Raw genomic sequence first — 16,620 nt, 5'->3', positions numbered from 1 at the left:
ATGAATATAGTATTAGATGAAGAATGGTGGAATTGTCTTCGATAGTTCAAGATAAGGGAGACATCTTTAAAACAAACAAATCAAATGCCATCTTACCTTAAGCTTGCGCCGGGCATTGAATTCTTGGAGCTTCTTTTGAGCAGTATCCATGTGTACGAAATTGGCTGCTTTACCTGTGACCCATGGGTGCTGGAGAGCTTGGAAGGTAGTCAGCCGTTTCTTAGGATCCAAAACAATTAATTTCCTGACCTGAAGTGATAAAGAGACATAAGGAGATTTTTATGGTGACTTGGGCTTGCCCCTCAGCTTGTGAACTTCTAGGTCTGATTCTGTTTCCCTGAATATACTTAAAAAAATATATATATTTTTTTTTAAAGCTATCAGAGGCCACCTTGGGTAAGAATGGCTTCAGGCAGCGGTAGCTGAGGGAGTGAAAAAACAGTGGTGTATGCCCCCTGAGAGCCCAAACTGTGAGAAGACTTTCCAATAGAGGTCAAAGAAACAGGTCCTGGCTGGCCTGTGGAGTGAAAGCTCTTTCAAGGAGAACCGGCATCTGAATAATACTAGGCTGCACTTCACATCACTTAGAATTCAGAACTTCTAATATGTCTCAGTGAAGATGAAATCATTTGCTCATCATCACTCATTCTGTGGGGATTAAAAGACAAAAATGGGATAGTATCATAGCCTTCAAGATTATGCCACAATGCATAGATTTACGGTTCGCTCTAAACCTTTGGATACTTGAAGAAATAAGCCTATTTAGAATCAAATAAGCCTATTTAGAGTGCAGGGGTAAAAGCCTATTTAGAATCAAAGTAAGATGTCACTGGCTTGGGAACATTATTTGTTTTAAGAACTGAATTCGGCCATGGCAGCCCATTCTGGGAGGTTTACCCCTACTCCTGAGAAAGAGCAGACAATAAATTGCCCGGAAGATTAACAACCCAAATAAGGCTAAGAAGAGGGGATCTGGAATAAGTCAGAGACTATTTGAAGTCAGCAGGCATGTTTAAGCCCTACTTCCTGTGATCCTAGACAACGACCTACTGTGAACTGAGTGCTGATGGACACTCTCCTGGGCCCTTTTGTTACATGACCTCATTACCTTTGTAAATCCATTCATCCTATATAATAAAAGAAGCCAGGCTCATGGCTGGCAAGCACAGCTGCAGTGGTGGGAGCCTCTCCCACTTCTGCAGCAGCCTACAGAGAGTGGACCTAAGCCATCAGTTGGACATCCCCCTAGGGCTTCCAGACAGCGAAAGAGCGCAGAATGGGCTGAGGGACTGCCCCCCCTTGAGTGCATGAATTTTTGTGCACTGGGCCTCCAGAGTGTGTGTGTGTGATATATGAAAATCATAGTAGTCATGGCTATCAACAGATATATATATATATATATATATATATATATATATATATATATATATATGTATATGTATATGTGTATATGTGTATATGTATATATAATTTTAAAAACATATAATCCTTTGCATAACATCAATTCATAAAGGAGGGATGAAAGGAAGCTCAGAAGGATTTAGTAACTTGTCTATGGTCAACTTGTAATTGGTGGAAAGTGTATTCAAACTCAGGTCTGTGCTACCTCAGATTTCATCTTGTCGGTACACAGTAGTGCCTCAGGCAGTTAACTTCTCTGACCTTTGGTCTACTCAGGTGTAAAATGAGGAACTTCAAATGATTTAAGGCCTGAGGTCTTTTCTAACTCTAATAATCTAAGAAGAACTGAACACAGGCTATCAAAATCATGAAGCATGGCAAATTAAGTATAAATATCCACTTCTCCTTTTGCTTTTCTGTAAAATATGCAAAGAAATGAGTGTTTGGAGTAAAGACACTGAATTTGTAGAGGGCAAAGACATGAGACTTCTTAGGCTTAAAATATGGGAAGAGGTGGAAGGAGGTACAGATGATTAAGAAAATGAATGCACAGCAATAAATGAAGATCTGATAGTAGTCATAGCTATCCTCTGTTGAACAGGTGAACATAATACTTTTTATGTAAATGATGTCTAATCTTTAACAATATCCTTGACAATTAGATATTTTCCAATTATCGTTTCCCTCTTCCTCATGATTACCATTCTCCTCCTCATGAAAATACAAAGAATTTATTGAAAGACAATAGGTACGGGAAATTTACATATACCAGCATTAGTCTTTACATTTGAAGATATTGAAGCACTAAATTGTTTAAAAAAAGAAAAAACTTGCAGAAGGTCAGAGATTCAGGCTTCAAATCCAAACCTTACAAATATCCTAGAGCCCCCTTACAATCTGATTCCCCTCTCCTTGGCACTGTTGCCTCTGTTGAAGACAGAACAGATGTGGGTTCTGTTAGTAAGTACAGATTCAGGATTCTTTTGGTTCTGAAGCTTTGTAAATTTATTGACTAACAGAATTTAGTTAATTTAAGAAACATCACTGCTAACTAACATTCTTATGCATTTAATTTTGGAAGGGATAAAAAAATATAAAAGGAGGGCTAAGTAAAGGAATTATAATTGGGTTGGTGGTCATTACTTACCAGGTATTATATCCTTTAAGTCTCCCAACAATCTAGAGATAGGTACCAGTGTCATTCCAGATAAGAAAACTAAATCATAGACAGCGAAAGAGCGCAGAATGGGCTGAGGGACTGCCCCATTCTGCGCTCTTTCGCTGGAGTGCATGAATTTTTGTGCACTGGGCCTCCTTATATAACAAGCCCAAGGTTATACCTTTAGGTTGTGAGGAAGGGGCACTTGAATCCAGCTGTGTCCAACTTTTAAAAACCAATGATCTCCGTCCTGATTCATTGTTTCATTCAGTAAACATTTATAGTCTGTATTACATGTCCATATGGCACTAAGATCTGGGCACATATGTTTCATCCTCTTCCAAAGTTTAAGGAAGGCTTTTGCACAAGCAAATATAGGTGGTGACTATCATGAAAGAGGAAGACTAAGGGAAAAAGAAATATTTAGCAAAGGGAGGAGGAGGGACTGCCAAAGAGGGGCAGACTAAGCCTCTCCGAGGATGTCGAGGATGTCGAATGACAGCTAAGGCTTGCAGATGAGTTACCCCTGCAAGAGGGTGTGTGTGTGTGTGTGTGATGGTAGGGAGGCAAAGGGGGGAGGAATGGCAGAAAGAACATTACAAGGCAGAAGTGAGAACAATGACCCGAATTCAGAGCTACATGAACCAGGGACTGGAAGTCTGGTGCACTGGAGTGCAGAGACCAAAGGAGAGCGATGGGAAATCAGAGGCATGAGAGAGGATGACAGGCTCCAGGCCAGGCGATGTGAGTAGATCTTGTTATAGAGCTTGGATTGATCCTAAGAGACTTGACATGATGTGATTTATTTATAAGACTATACCTGTGAGTCCTGTGTAGAGAAGGTCATGAGAGGAGGCAGGAAGAGCAAACAGGAGGCTGTGACAGTGGTCCAGTGGGAGAAACTGGAGTATGGGCTGGACAGTGGTGGTGGCAGTGGAGAGAAGTGGATGGATTAAATGTTTAGGAGTGTGGGGCCTGACTTGAGGGCAAAGTTGGGATGACACATCCACATGCCACACATCCTCCCTCGCTGCCTAGGCACACTTGAAAAGTCATGGCCCACCGGAGATCTGCCTCATGAAAGAACGTGGATGGTAAAGAGAAAATGGAGGGGAGAAAAGCTTTGGATGAGGGATCTGGACACCTGATTCTTTAGTTCCTGACAATGACTTTTTGCTAGGAAGCTCTGTGACCTTGGACAGTCATTTCATTTCTCTGGGCTTTAGCACATTCATCTTAAAAACGAGGGAAGCACCTGGCCCGTGTGGCTCAGTGGTCGAGCGTCGATCTATGAACCAGGAGGTATGGTACGATTCCCCATTCAGAGCATATGCCCAAGTTCTGGGGCTTGATCCCCAGTGTGGGGCATGCAGGAGGCAGCCAATCAAGGATTCTCTCTCATCACTGATGTTTTTTTTATCTCTCCCTCCCTCTCTTCCTTTCTCTTTGAAATTAATTAAAAAAACATATATATTTAAAAACGAGAGGAAGTCATCTTAGATCCCTTGGAGATCTAATTTCTGTGATTCAAAAGTCAGCCTTTAGTAATTTCTGCATAATTTTTTTTCTGGAGGATGGCTGGTAAATGTTTAATTACATGTTAGTATCCTCTTCATTTTAGAACTGGTGGGCCATCTCCCCATTCATTTCCTGAATGCAAACAAACTTCAATAGAAGCCTAAGTGACAAGCAGAGTAAATCAAGCCAACAACAACAAAAAGCAAATAGAATGCACTGTTAGTACAGTGTAACTTATTTACAATGCCAATGATGCATGGTGGGACTTGTGTTAGTATTAGGATATTTTAATAAGTTTAAACATTTCAAGAAAAACTGTTTTATTTGAAATATAACCAAATCTAAGTAATAGCCAGCTATGTTAAAACAGAATTCTTCTGTGCAAATTACATTTAGACTCACCCAGCAGATCTGTCTTCATAAGCAAGGCTCTATACTAAGTGGGAAACGATAATACTGTAGTAATTTATAATCTGTGATAACTCAGCTAATGACGAGTCAAACATATCTATTTTTCATTATGTATAAAGAAAATGTATTAGCTTGCATTGTTTTATTTAAAAATATAATTGTAAAGAAGATATTAAGAGGGGCAAATGACACTGCCCATTAATAAGCTAAACATGAATGTGAGGGATTTTATTTTGTTCTGTTTTGATCACACTTACCAAGTCCTTGGCATTTAGAGATACTTCATCCCACCAGGGGGAGATAAAGTAATATTCACAATTCAGAATTCTCCTGAACATGAACTGATCGCCTCTTTCATCATAGAATGGCTCAAATCCACAAAGTCTAGAGGGACAAAAGATAGAGAATAAGTATCTTTCACCAACATTTTTGCAGAAATTCAAGATCGTTCTTTCTCACAGCTTCCTCAAGTCTACTCAGCACAGGTATGAAATCGCCTCGTCTCTTTTGAGTTTGTAAACACACAATCATGTTGTCAGGAAATAGGAATAGATACAAAACAAATTTAGGATTTCTAAGAACAGTCATACTAATATTAGTAATTATGACACAAAGCACCAATGACAATAGCTAACATTATTATAGGCATCATGCTTATGATTCTCCATACATTTTTTCACCAGGATTCGAGAATATAGAGATCGATTAGAATTCTGGTTTACTATCAAGTGGAAGAATAAGGATTTAGAGAATAAAGAGATTTAAAGGCGGGAAGAAAAGATTTTTCAGTCATTTTTACTCAGCCCTATTCACTGAATTCCCACACATAAATAAGCATTATATTTCCATTGCATTCCAGTTTGGATTTCAGAGAGAACAAAGACAGGAGCTAAAACTGCTGCTGGAGAATGGCCCTTTGAAACTTCATACAGTGAACAGATAGATGAGCAGCCTAGAGTCTCCTCCACCTTGTATGAGACCCTTGCTGTTGTACATCTTACAGACATTTCATTATGTTCCCCCTCATTTTCCACAGCCGGGTCAGGAAAAGAATGAATAGAGGAAGCGGGAGGAAAGAAACGGAGAACCACCTGTGGCATCCCACAGAGAGAGAGAAGAGTGAGCTCTAGGTCCAGAACCAGGAAGCCTCCAGTGTTTCTAGTCAGTGGTTCTCACCCTTCCTAAGGCTGTGACCCACAGATTGAGAACCGCTGCTGTAGAGCCTAAGACCATCGGAAAACACAGATGTTTACATTATGATTCATAACAGTATCAAATTACAGTTATGAAGTAGCAACAAAAATAATTTTATGGTTGGGGGTCACCACAACATGAGGAACTGTATTAAAGGGTCGTGGCATTAGAAAGGTTGAGAACCACTGGTGAATGTTCTGAAATCACTAGGAACCAAATGGAGACTATATAAAAATAAAAATAAAAAGTCCCTGCCAGGGCATGTGTTGCATTTGACAGGGAACGGGGCAAGGAAGGGGGGTAGAATGAATAAATTAAAAAAACATTTCCCCAAATTCTTCCTGGCCAGATTGGTGCAGAGCACGAAATGTTTTGCATCCCAACATAGTGGGTTTCTAAGAAGAAACAATTCCGCACGACCTTTTTGCTCTGGGAACGTCCCTTTGGGAGAATCTTTGTCATTTTCAGATATTCAGGAGCAGCCAGGCAAAGGCAATGTCAGGGGTGCTGTGGCCCAGGCCATGCACCCACCCTCTCCCACATCAGTGCCCACACAGAGGGTCCGACTGCAGCCTAAGGCGAGAGGGAGTGCGTGTCCACACCTTGACAAGGAGGCGGCCTAGCCTCTCCTGGCCCTCCTGCGCCCTCACCACCCTAGAAAAAGAGCCTGTTGGTTAGTCCTGGAGAAATTAGCCAGCTTTCCAGGTTTACTTTAGCTTGTGTTTCCGTTCCAGGAAATCTAGAGAGAAAAATGACAGTTCAGAAGGTACAGTGCTCAACTGCCTTTCTTTCATTTCAATCATGTCAGCAAATGTGTGCACTGGTGACAGAGGTAAAAAAGTGTATGTCATGTCAGCCTGCAGCAGAGTGCACACATACGTACACGCGCATGCATGCACGAGTCAGAAACCATTCAGAAATGGGAAAATGAGACTGCTGACAAGGACCATTTAGGAGGGTGTTACGATTACACTGTCCTGATGTGTGAATGCATAGTACATGCCATTGCTCCAAGCCACTGGGCAGAACTGCAGTGTTGAAAGCTAACGGAAAGTTTGAATCTCTGACATTAATCTGATTCTGATTCTGACTCTGACCTTGGCACTGTAGTAGTTGTTTTTGTCTATGGGGACAAGAGTTTAGTTGTAAAAGGTAGAAGGACCAGAATTCCTGTGAGAAACGACAATATGGCCTTCATTTCCAGTCTACCATCATCCTTAGAAATAGCAAGGTCATAACACAAAATGGCCCAGTGGAACTTTCAATGGCAACAAAGGAGATGCACAGGTCCAAGGGCACAGTTCCCTGGAGAAAATGTGCCAGTGATCCCCCCTCCCCCCCCAGGTAGACTTCACCAATTATTAATGAGCTACAGAATACATGAAAAGTCCCAGATCCCCTGGCAATGGGCAAGGAAACACCTGAGGGTGGTGTTTCTCTTACATCAGTCAGGGGCCAAGCAGACGTACAGTCCTTGGTTCATCCTAGCTCGATGCCTGTGGCACATAAGAAATAAAGGCCCCCAGGCTGACAGGAGTTAGACCAGAATTAAGGGATATTCATTGTAAGCAGCAATCTTATTTTCATTCTGGGGAGTTCCTGCTGCTACTTTCAACCAACACCTATTAACCAAGTAACTAGGGGAAAGGACATTTAAGATTATTTTCAGCCGAACCTGGTTTGGCTCAGTGTTTAGAGCACAGGTGTCAAACACAAGGCCCGCAGGCCAAATCCAGCCCGCCAGGCCTTGCAATGTGGCCCGCACCGCGCTGTCATCACTGCACTCCGCTGTCAGTTTATGACATTGTCAGTTTATGACTGTTCAATAAACCATTCGGCCCACGATTTAGGCTGGATTTTAGATTTTGGCCCCTTCTCTGATTGAGTTCGACACCCCTAGTTTAGACCATCGGCCTGCGGACTCAAGGGTCCCGGGTTTGATTCCGGTCAAGGGCATGTACCTTGGTTGCGGGCACATCCCCAGTAGGGGGTGTGGAAGAGACAGTTGATCGATGATTCTCTCTCATCTATGTTTCTAACTCTCTAGCCCTCTCTCTTCCTCTCTGTAAAAAATCAATAAAATATATTTTTTTAAAAAGGTTATTTTCAGGACTATAAGAAGTGTCTCAAACAATCACAGATTTTTCCCTTCATTTCCCCTTGTCAGTGACCATACCATGGAGTTATAGTCATTTCATTTTTTCAGGGTGACTGTAACTTATTTTCCTACTTCCATCTCTGAGTTCTTATACTTCCTTAATGCTTTAACCCCTCCCATAGCATTTCAGTATGAAATTGTAACTGGGTGGGCAGTGTTACATTTTTGGGGCACATATGAATCATTGTTTGTGTAGTTCAGTATTTCACTTAATGTCACTAAGAATGATATGTCACCTCCATCATTCAGGAGACAACATTCTTTCCCAGTATAAAAGTGATCTCAAGTATAAGCTGAAGGAATTTAGTAATCCTATCATGTGGTCTTAGGAATTCATGTTAATGAATTAAGAACTTAATGTGGCAAACAGAAATTACCTAACATTTTTCACTTTCATAAGAACAAACGTGGTTTCTACCTCTCCAAATTTTCTGAAGCTGCAATGCACTCAGGAAAATCTTTGGATATTACCGAATAGCCTCTGGTTACTTATGGGTTGCTTGTTGACACTTTTGTCTTAGCTACTGACCAATGTCTATGCTCAGAGTTTACTAACTTGGTTGGGGGTCTGACCCCAGTCACCCCATGCCTAGCCATATTACCTAAACACTGCAGTTTCTAAGATCGCTATCAAATTAAAAACAAAACAAAGCCCTCTTTCTTCCATTAACTGAAATGTGTCCCCTTTTCAGTTGAGATATTAAAGCTCTGGATGGGATGTGGAAATGAGGCTTTTGGCAGGAAATCAGGGTTAGAGGAGATCGTGAGGGTGGGACCTCACGCTGGTATAAGTACCATGTTAAGAAGAGACGCCAAGAGCTAGCTTCCTCTCTCTGCTGTGTGAGGACACTGAGAAAAGGCATTTGTCTATAAGTCAGGAAGAAAACTCTCATCAGAACTCGGCATACTGGCACCTTCACCTTGGACTTCCAGCTCCAGGACTGTGAGAATAAATGTCTGTGCTTAAGCCACCCAGTGTGCAGCATTTTGTTATGGCAGGCTGACCGGACAACATACTTTCTTTTACGCTCTCTAAAGCCCCTTTGCTGAATTGGATATTATTAAGGTTCCAACAATTAATCTTGCAATGGCAACCAAATCTGTTTGCTTTGAATTAAATTCTGGAACTCATTGGTATCTCGCTTTGTTGCTGTGGTAGGCATATTCTTCACTCTTCTATCGTTCTTTCTTATTTCCCCTGTATTCATCTGCAATTCCATCATCTCTTTAGCAAGTTTTCCAAAACCCCCGTTTATTAATTAAAGGAGCTCAAGAATGGGATTGGGGATACCAGAGAGAGATTTAGCCCATTTTCTCTCTCTACCTAATGTTTCTCTGAGTTTACGGTATTAAACTCAAGGTCCTTGAGAACCTAACATAGAAAGGAAATAAAATTGATAGCTAAAATACATTTAAGACATTTCTGATGGGAAATGTCCCAGTTTGGGGTTGCTTAAGAGGTTAAATATATATTTGCCCTTTAAAAAAAGGATTAATACCCTAACTATTTTGACAAGATGCAAATAGGGAAAATAACAGCATTTAAAATAAATGAACATGAGTCTCACATACATTATCATCACCAAATAAGGAGTTGTTCCCCAAATCTGCTCTCCATTGCATAGCAGAATGAGACACAGAAAGCCCTGGACAGGAGTACTGGCCCTGAGAAAACTACAAAATAAAAAGCAATGCTCAATTTCAGAAAATTATATCACTAAGCATGTTTACTATGTTGTAGAAAATCACAAAAAGTCAAAAAGTAATCTGGCTTTTTATGAGGACCGTGAGTACCTAGCAAATATTACAGTCAAGGCAGACAGTGTGCAGGGAGATTGCTTTTCTTCACTTACAGGATGTAGGTGATGATCCCTACAGACCACATGTCCACCTCCGGTCCGTAGGCGCAGCCTCTAAGAATTTCAGGTGCTGCAGGAAGAGCAAAAATTGTATTACATTGGTGTTTAAATTCAACACTTACATTTTATTTTTTTAATATATTTTATTGATTTTTTACAGAGAGGAAGGGAGAGGGATAGAAATCCAGAAACATCGATCAGCTGCCTCCTGCACACCCCCCCAAAGGGGATGTGCCCGCAACCAAGGTACATGCCCTTGACCGGAATCAAACCCGGGACCCTTGAGTCCGCAGGCTGATGCTCTATCCACTGAGCCAAACCAGTTTCAGCAACACTTACATTTTAATTTAATAATAAGCAATGGGGAAGAAATGACTTCATCAGCATCAACTTCAGAGAGTTTTATAACCTATCTTCTCTCCCCAAACCAAAGTGGAAGGCTACAAATGCTTATGTCTATGTTCGTGGGAGAGATTATCGTCTCTCTGTCTTTGGAGTGCATAAAGAGAAAGCTGTTAGTTTTAATATTCCTCATCATGCAGAGCTCTGTCTCTGCTATGAAAGATCCCTTACTTCAAAGGGAGCTTTGTGCAGAGAAAGGAAAGGAAAAAAAGTTTGGCAGGGTAAGGAAAACAGGCACAATTATACTACCTTGGGAGCCCATCTGTTTGGAGCAGGGTGTTGATGAGTGTCTGTGTTTGACAGTGCACGGGCCAGAGGCCGGGTAGACAGTGGAAGGACTGAAAAGTCACTAGAGCTGAAAGGTTGGGACAGAAGCTGGGCGGGCCCTGGCATGTGCCCCCGGATGGTGTTGAGAACTACAGAGAGCAGCCGTCCCAGCGAGTTTGGGACTATGAGCTGAGAAAGGAGGACTTCTCCGATAGAATGGGGCTCCTCCTATTAGTCCTGCCCGCACTGTGAAAGAGGAAGGCGTTCTCAACCACAACACAGCCCTCAGTACAGAACTGTGAAGAGCTCTTTAATGTTCTTATTACTTTGGAGCCGTGAAAATGGAGAGGTAACTGAATCCAAGCCCCGTGGATTGCGGGTGGTGTTGGTTTGCCTTACTAACAAAGGAAGAAAAGATGCCAGAAGTCTACCATCGATGCAGAAATAAGGCTCAGAACTACAGCCCAGAGTAGCCTTTTTTTTATTTTAAACAAAAGTGCTGTCGGTGTCAGTGGGGTCCCCAACGAAGGCGCTGATAGATGAATGCCGAGAGCTCTTTGAGGGAGGCCATGGGGATGGGGGCACCACCACACGCCTCCTTTCCTCAGGGGACAGGAGAGCAAGTGAATGGGACCCCCTGTCCCTGTTGGCGGGAAATGCCATACTGCCAAAGTGAGCTGTCCGCATGGGACTCTGGATTTAACTCCAGGAAGAAACAGTGGCTATTCCACTGGCACATTCTCATGCTACCACCTCCTCCCCATCCTTTCCCAATCAGGATCTTCTCATTCCTGCAGAACTTGTGTTCCATGCGATATAGAAGAGGAAGAGCTGGTATGTGGAATGGTGTGCATTACAGCACTCTCAGCAGCAAGTCAGCAAGCTACACCCTTTAAGGAATCCTATCTGGGCCAAGTAGTTCTCATGCATAGACAAATGATTCCTCAAAAACTTCCCTTGTAAGGTTCAATTAACATAATTAAGAAAAATGCATGCTCCATGCCAACGCCACTCACTGCCAGGTTAGCTTTCATTTCCCAGAACAATCTGTACCCCACAGACTGTTCCTTTGGACCCCAACAGCCCCAACACTGAATTCCCACTCACAAAGGCTTTTTGCTCATCATGCGTAGGAAAGTCAAGTTGGGCTGCCACTCTCATGAGGGCTCCTACGTCTGTCTGTGCCTCTGAGAGCTGTTCAGTCTGGGGACTGAAATGCATGCACAGGCCTTCACAGCCGCGAAGGGCTACCAAGCCCCCCGCTGCGGTGTAAACAGAAATAGGGAGTCTTTACGGTTTCTGGGTCTTGGTTTCAACCTCTGAAATCTGAGTGAATTGGACTGGCTATTTCCAAGTTTACTTGGAGTTTTAGCCTGCAAGCCACGGCTATGTTGGTAAAGGGAGAATCATTGACAGTTCAAGCAAGAGGAGAGGACAGCACTCTACCCATGGAACCTGTTACACGCACCCCTCCTGCGCCTTCTGTGTGTGCTGCTCTGTGGGCTCCGCTCTTGTTGGCTCCAGTGAAATAAATTAACCCTCCCATCCTGTGCTGTTTAGAGGTCAGCACGCCGTTGCAAAGGTCAGATGCTTTTGCTGGGCATTTTTCATAGCTCCCAGGCCAACAGCCTCCAATCAAGTGAATGCCATGGAACAAAATTCTCTTTGAATCCACTTTATAGGGCATCTAGCATTCTTCACTACCACGGCAATATCTCCCTTCACAGCACTGGGTACAACCTCATGTTCCAGAGACAATTCATCTCCTTGTAAGGCATTATGTTGCAATGCACGTGAACTTGGGGTATGACAAGCTAAACTTTCCATCATGAGGCTCAGAGACAAAAAGAATATAGAATGTGTTTGTCCTCCATAATACATTTCTCTTAAGATTTTTTTAAAAAGGAATTTATAATATTTATTAATCATAATATAAAATTTGGGTAAAACAAATTCTAAACACCCAGACACAATTAGATACCATTCATACTATCCTTAAATTTTTACAATTACTAGTTAATGTGACCTTGACTTCAGAGCCAGCAGAACACATTCTTATAATCTATCCGAAACCTTTCCAAGAGCCAAAAGCTTTTCTAGAATGAAGTTCAGGCTCTGGCACACCAGGGATTCAAGTCTCTCAGGGATCAAATGTCCTTGCAGGGGTTTCCAAATACACACGATTTTCTTAGAGTGAGAAATAGTTGACGACTTCCATCTTAGTTAAAGAAAAGGCATCAGATAGCCCACCTTTAACACTATAAACACATTGGGTGTCCTTCATATATTTTCTCAACTCATTGCCAAAACAAACAAACCAACAAGATAGGGGAGGGAGAAAATTTCAGGTGTAATTGTTTTTAGAATAAATTGAGAATAATTTAGAGTCATCTTTTCTGAAATAGTCAGTAATCATTTATTGATTTTCCTGGCTATCTTTTAAATCTCCTCTTCTGCCTGACCAAAGTTCCCTGCCACTTCCTAAAATTACCTTATCAGTCATGCTATTGTTCATTGAACACTAAATACCACAGAGGTCCTAGGAGAAAACATACTCCAATCTCCAATGAACAATAATTTTGGTAGACGGTTTTGGAATTTCCAAGATATCAGACATATCTTTTAAAAAAGCAATTTTAGCTGAATATAAAATTGTATTAAAAATTCCAACTCATAATATTTATTCACCAGTACACAACTTAGACTTTACAGTGCTGTATTTTTTTTTTTTTTAATAAGACCATGGTACCATTAAAATATCTAGAGATTGAGGATCTAGCAAGAGATAGAAGTGATTGTCAATTTATTAAATAAACTCACTGTATCAAGTTCTGGAAATGGTCTTAAATAAAAAGCATCAGGTATGGAGTAAGACACACAGGGATCATTTGTGCAAGGTTTTCCCTCTTTTTCTAAAGCCCCAGGAGAAAAATTAAGGTTGATTTTGGTTCTTGATTGTACCTTCATTTGCCAATGCCTTATGGCAGTGGTCAGCAAACTGCAGCTCTCAAGCCACATGCTGCTCTTTGGCCCCTTGAGTGTGGCTCTTCCACAAAATACCACAGCCTGGGCGAGTCTATTTTGAAGAAGTGGCGTTAGAAGTTTAAGTTTAAAAATCTGGCTCTCAAAAGAAATTTCATTCATTGTACTATTAATATTTGGCTCTGTTGACTAATGAGTTTGCCGACCACTGCCCTAGGGGACCTTTATGATCCCCTCCTACCTAACAAACCAACAAAGTGGAGGGAGAAAATCATCTCAAGTGTAATACAGAGTGGCATTCTTTATCAGAGGACTTTTTCAAACTACTGTTAACTGTTCTGAGAAAGCCAAATCCAAGGGAGACTAAGGTGAATGAAATCAACACATTCATTCATTCACTGATTAAAGAATTATGAGCGATTTGTTAAGCACCGGCTGTATGGCAGGCAGTGTGTTAGGCGGTGCGAGGGAAGAAGAGTGAGGCATCAGAGGACAAGCCTGCCATCATGGAGTTTACAGTTTGGAGAGGGGAGGAGAGGTTGGTCAAGAAAACCAGGTGAAGAAGCACACAGTGGTGATTGAAAGTGCTTGTAGGAAGAGTGTCTCTGATGGAGGGTTGGTTGGCTTGGTCAGAATGAGAAAGCAGTTTAACCTGAGATGTAAAGGATCCAGAGCAGTAAACTCGGCAAAGTGGGAGAGGGCAGTGGCTGGGGAAAGAGAGAGAAGAGGGTGCGGGCAGAGAAAGCACATATGAAGAGACCTGTGGCAGGAAGGAGCAAGGGGCACCCAAGGGAAGCCAGTGTGGCTGGAGCCCTTAGCAGGCAGGTTAAGGCCAAACTACAGATGCCAGTAGGTCAGGGCTGCTGTTTGTTTTTGAAAATTCTCTCCTGTTTTCATTTTAGCGATTCAAAACATACGTTTGCGGGCACGCGCCTTTTTTTCACTTTAATGCCTGACTCTGTCTTTACTCCTATACTACAGCATAGGGCATTTTCACTGTAGAGGCTTTTCTTAAATTCAGAGTGTCTTGGGGCCACAAAAATCTATGTTTTAGGTTCTAACTCATCCTTTCCATTTTCCTGGACTCTCTTGGTCTTTTAACATTATACATATCAGTCAATCCACCTCTCACTTAATATTTTTTCATTTAAGTTGTTAAAAAGTTGTCTTTGCCACATGAACTGTGTGATATCTTTTTTAAGATACAATAATAGCACAGAGGCCACACCTCTTTCTAAAAATTTCTCTTTATTGTTGAAAGTATTACAGATGTCCCTTTTTCCCCCCTATTGACTCTCCTCCCCACTATTGATGGATGAAGAAAGTTAGCCTGTTTCTCTGTCTTACCTTTCCATTTTTGTGGGATGAGGTGTGGTATAAAAAAATTAACCAAATTAAAAATAAACCAAACTCATCCTAATATGAACACTATTTAAGAATCTCTTTTGTAGATGAGATGCTAATATAAAGTCATAGACTTAGAATTCAAACTCTGACTAGTGTTAAGTATGGCAAGTATTGCTTTCTTTTCTAAAGGTGCTATAAATCTTACTGATAACTATCACTGATTCTTTTGAAACATTTTATTTCATGCATAACTTTTCTGCAGCAACATTCTAAAATGGAACATTTTGCAGGGTGTTCAGGGCCCAAATAACACATTTTAAGTAAGTCTTCTACCCACTTGCCATCAATCACCTCTTCCTTCTGACCTCTATCCCACACATCATTCCCACCCTCACATACGTACGATAACAGATCTGAGCCTCACAGCCCGGTGCATTTATGGGAACAGCTGGTTCTGTTGCTAAAGTAGTCAAAGTTACAAAGAAGTGGGTGCAGAAAATGGTATAGTATGGAGAGACAGGAATTAAGGAATACCAGGACCTTAAAAGACGATCTCTAAACCAAAGAAAACATGCGAAGTGAGGCTATGATGTTGGTGAAAACCTCTTTAGACTCCATGTTATCAGCCATCTCAGGCCAAATTATATTCAGTTAACTTTTATTTAACTAGGTGGTTTCCATACTCCTCAAGTTGACTACTCAGCTGCACACAGCTGCAGGGGTATTAAAAAACCATATATCTGCTGGGTAATTCCAAAAGTAGCGGTATTCTTCCTCCCTTCCCTTGTTGGCAGCCCTGAATCCTGAGCGATAAGTCAATCAGCTTTTGTGATCATTTATTTCCCAACCCAGGGAGGCAGCCTCTTCTACTGCTGACAGCTTTCGATGTTAAAAGAGTTTTATACACATATCGAGCCCCAACTCTATGCCTTACAGCATTCATTCACAATTCCTAATTCTGTCCTGCGGAACTTCCTCTACTATTTTGATATCTATGAAAGATAAATATGGTTCTTTCTTCTCTTTCTGGCCTCCGAATGGTATTGCCCAGGGATCAATCTGGATCATTTCCTTTTCTGCCTGGAGTCTCAGGACTTTAAATAGCACCTGTTAGCTGATAACACCCACATCTGTATCAACCACCACATCCCTGCTCCTGAACTTCACACATACACACCCTTCTGCCCACCTGTCATCTCCCCTGGATGTCTAACAGGCATCTCAACAACAAGGCCTAAACTGTTGCTCCAAAAGTCTCCCTCATCTCAGTAAACATTAACTCTATCCTTCCAGTTGGAGCTCTCAGATCCCCTTCTCCTACCTACTATTTCCCGCCTTGTCACCGCACGCCAACCAACCAGCCTCCTTCCTGGACCTTAAAGACACCCAGGAGTGTTCCTGCCTCTGGATTAGCCTCTCTGTCCCCTCTGCCTGGGCTGTTCTTCCCTAGACAGCACATGGTTTGCTCGCTCCCTCACCTCATTCAAGTCTTTGCTCGTGTGTCCCCTCTGAGTGAGGCTTCCGTGATTACCCCGTTTAAATTGCAGCCCAGGCCCCTCACACGTCCTATTCTTTTTCCTAATTCCATATCCTTCCATGGAAATTGTCACCTCTTTTCATCTAACGTACACAGTCACTTTGTTTATTGTCTTCTTCCACTAAAACATACCACCCTTAAAGATGAGTGTTTTGTTTTTTACGTCTATACCTCTAGCACCTGTACACTGCCTGGTGTATAACAGGAGTTCACTAAAGATTTATTGAACAAAAAAGGAGCAAACATCTACAAAACTGAAGCTCCACAGAACATACATTGCTTAGGTCAGTACCAGACCAACAGACCAACTCCGAGACCTCAAGAGATTCACTTCCTGTAGATGTAAAACTCCTAAGACAGCTTAAAATAAGCCCACATTCAACCT

At 41.8% G+C, this 16,620-nt stretch overlaps 1 protein-coding gene across 1 annotated transcript in view; it reads right to left on the bottom strand.

Moving 5' to 3' along the window:
* Positions 1 to 16,620, bottom strand: part of CAMK4 (calcium/calmodulin dependent protein kinase IV) — a 143,565-nt gene that overhangs the window by 8,131 nt on the left and 118,814 nt on the right. The window contains exons 9-11 of the mRNA XM_084882843.1: positions 9,695 to 9,770; positions 4,747 to 4,873; positions 97 to 249 (exon numbers count right to left, since the gene is read on the bottom strand). Of these exons, the coding sequence (XP_084738969.1) occupies positions 97 to 249; positions 4,747 to 4,873; positions 9,695 to 9,770 (356 nt within the window). The remainder of the gene's footprint in view (positions 1 to 96; positions 250 to 4,746; positions 4,874 to 9,694; positions 9,771 to 16,620) is intronic.

This window comes from Pipistrellus hanaki (assembly GCF_964339955.1).
Source record: "Pipistrellus hanaki genome assembly, chromosome: 4".
Taxonomy (NCBI): domain Eukaryota; kingdom Metazoa; phylum Chordata; class Mammalia; order Chiroptera; family Vespertilionidae; genus Pipistrellus; species Pipistrellus hanaki.
The sequence above is the reverse complement of the archived record's forward strand: the minus strand, read 5'-3'. Positions and strand labels throughout refer to the sequence as shown.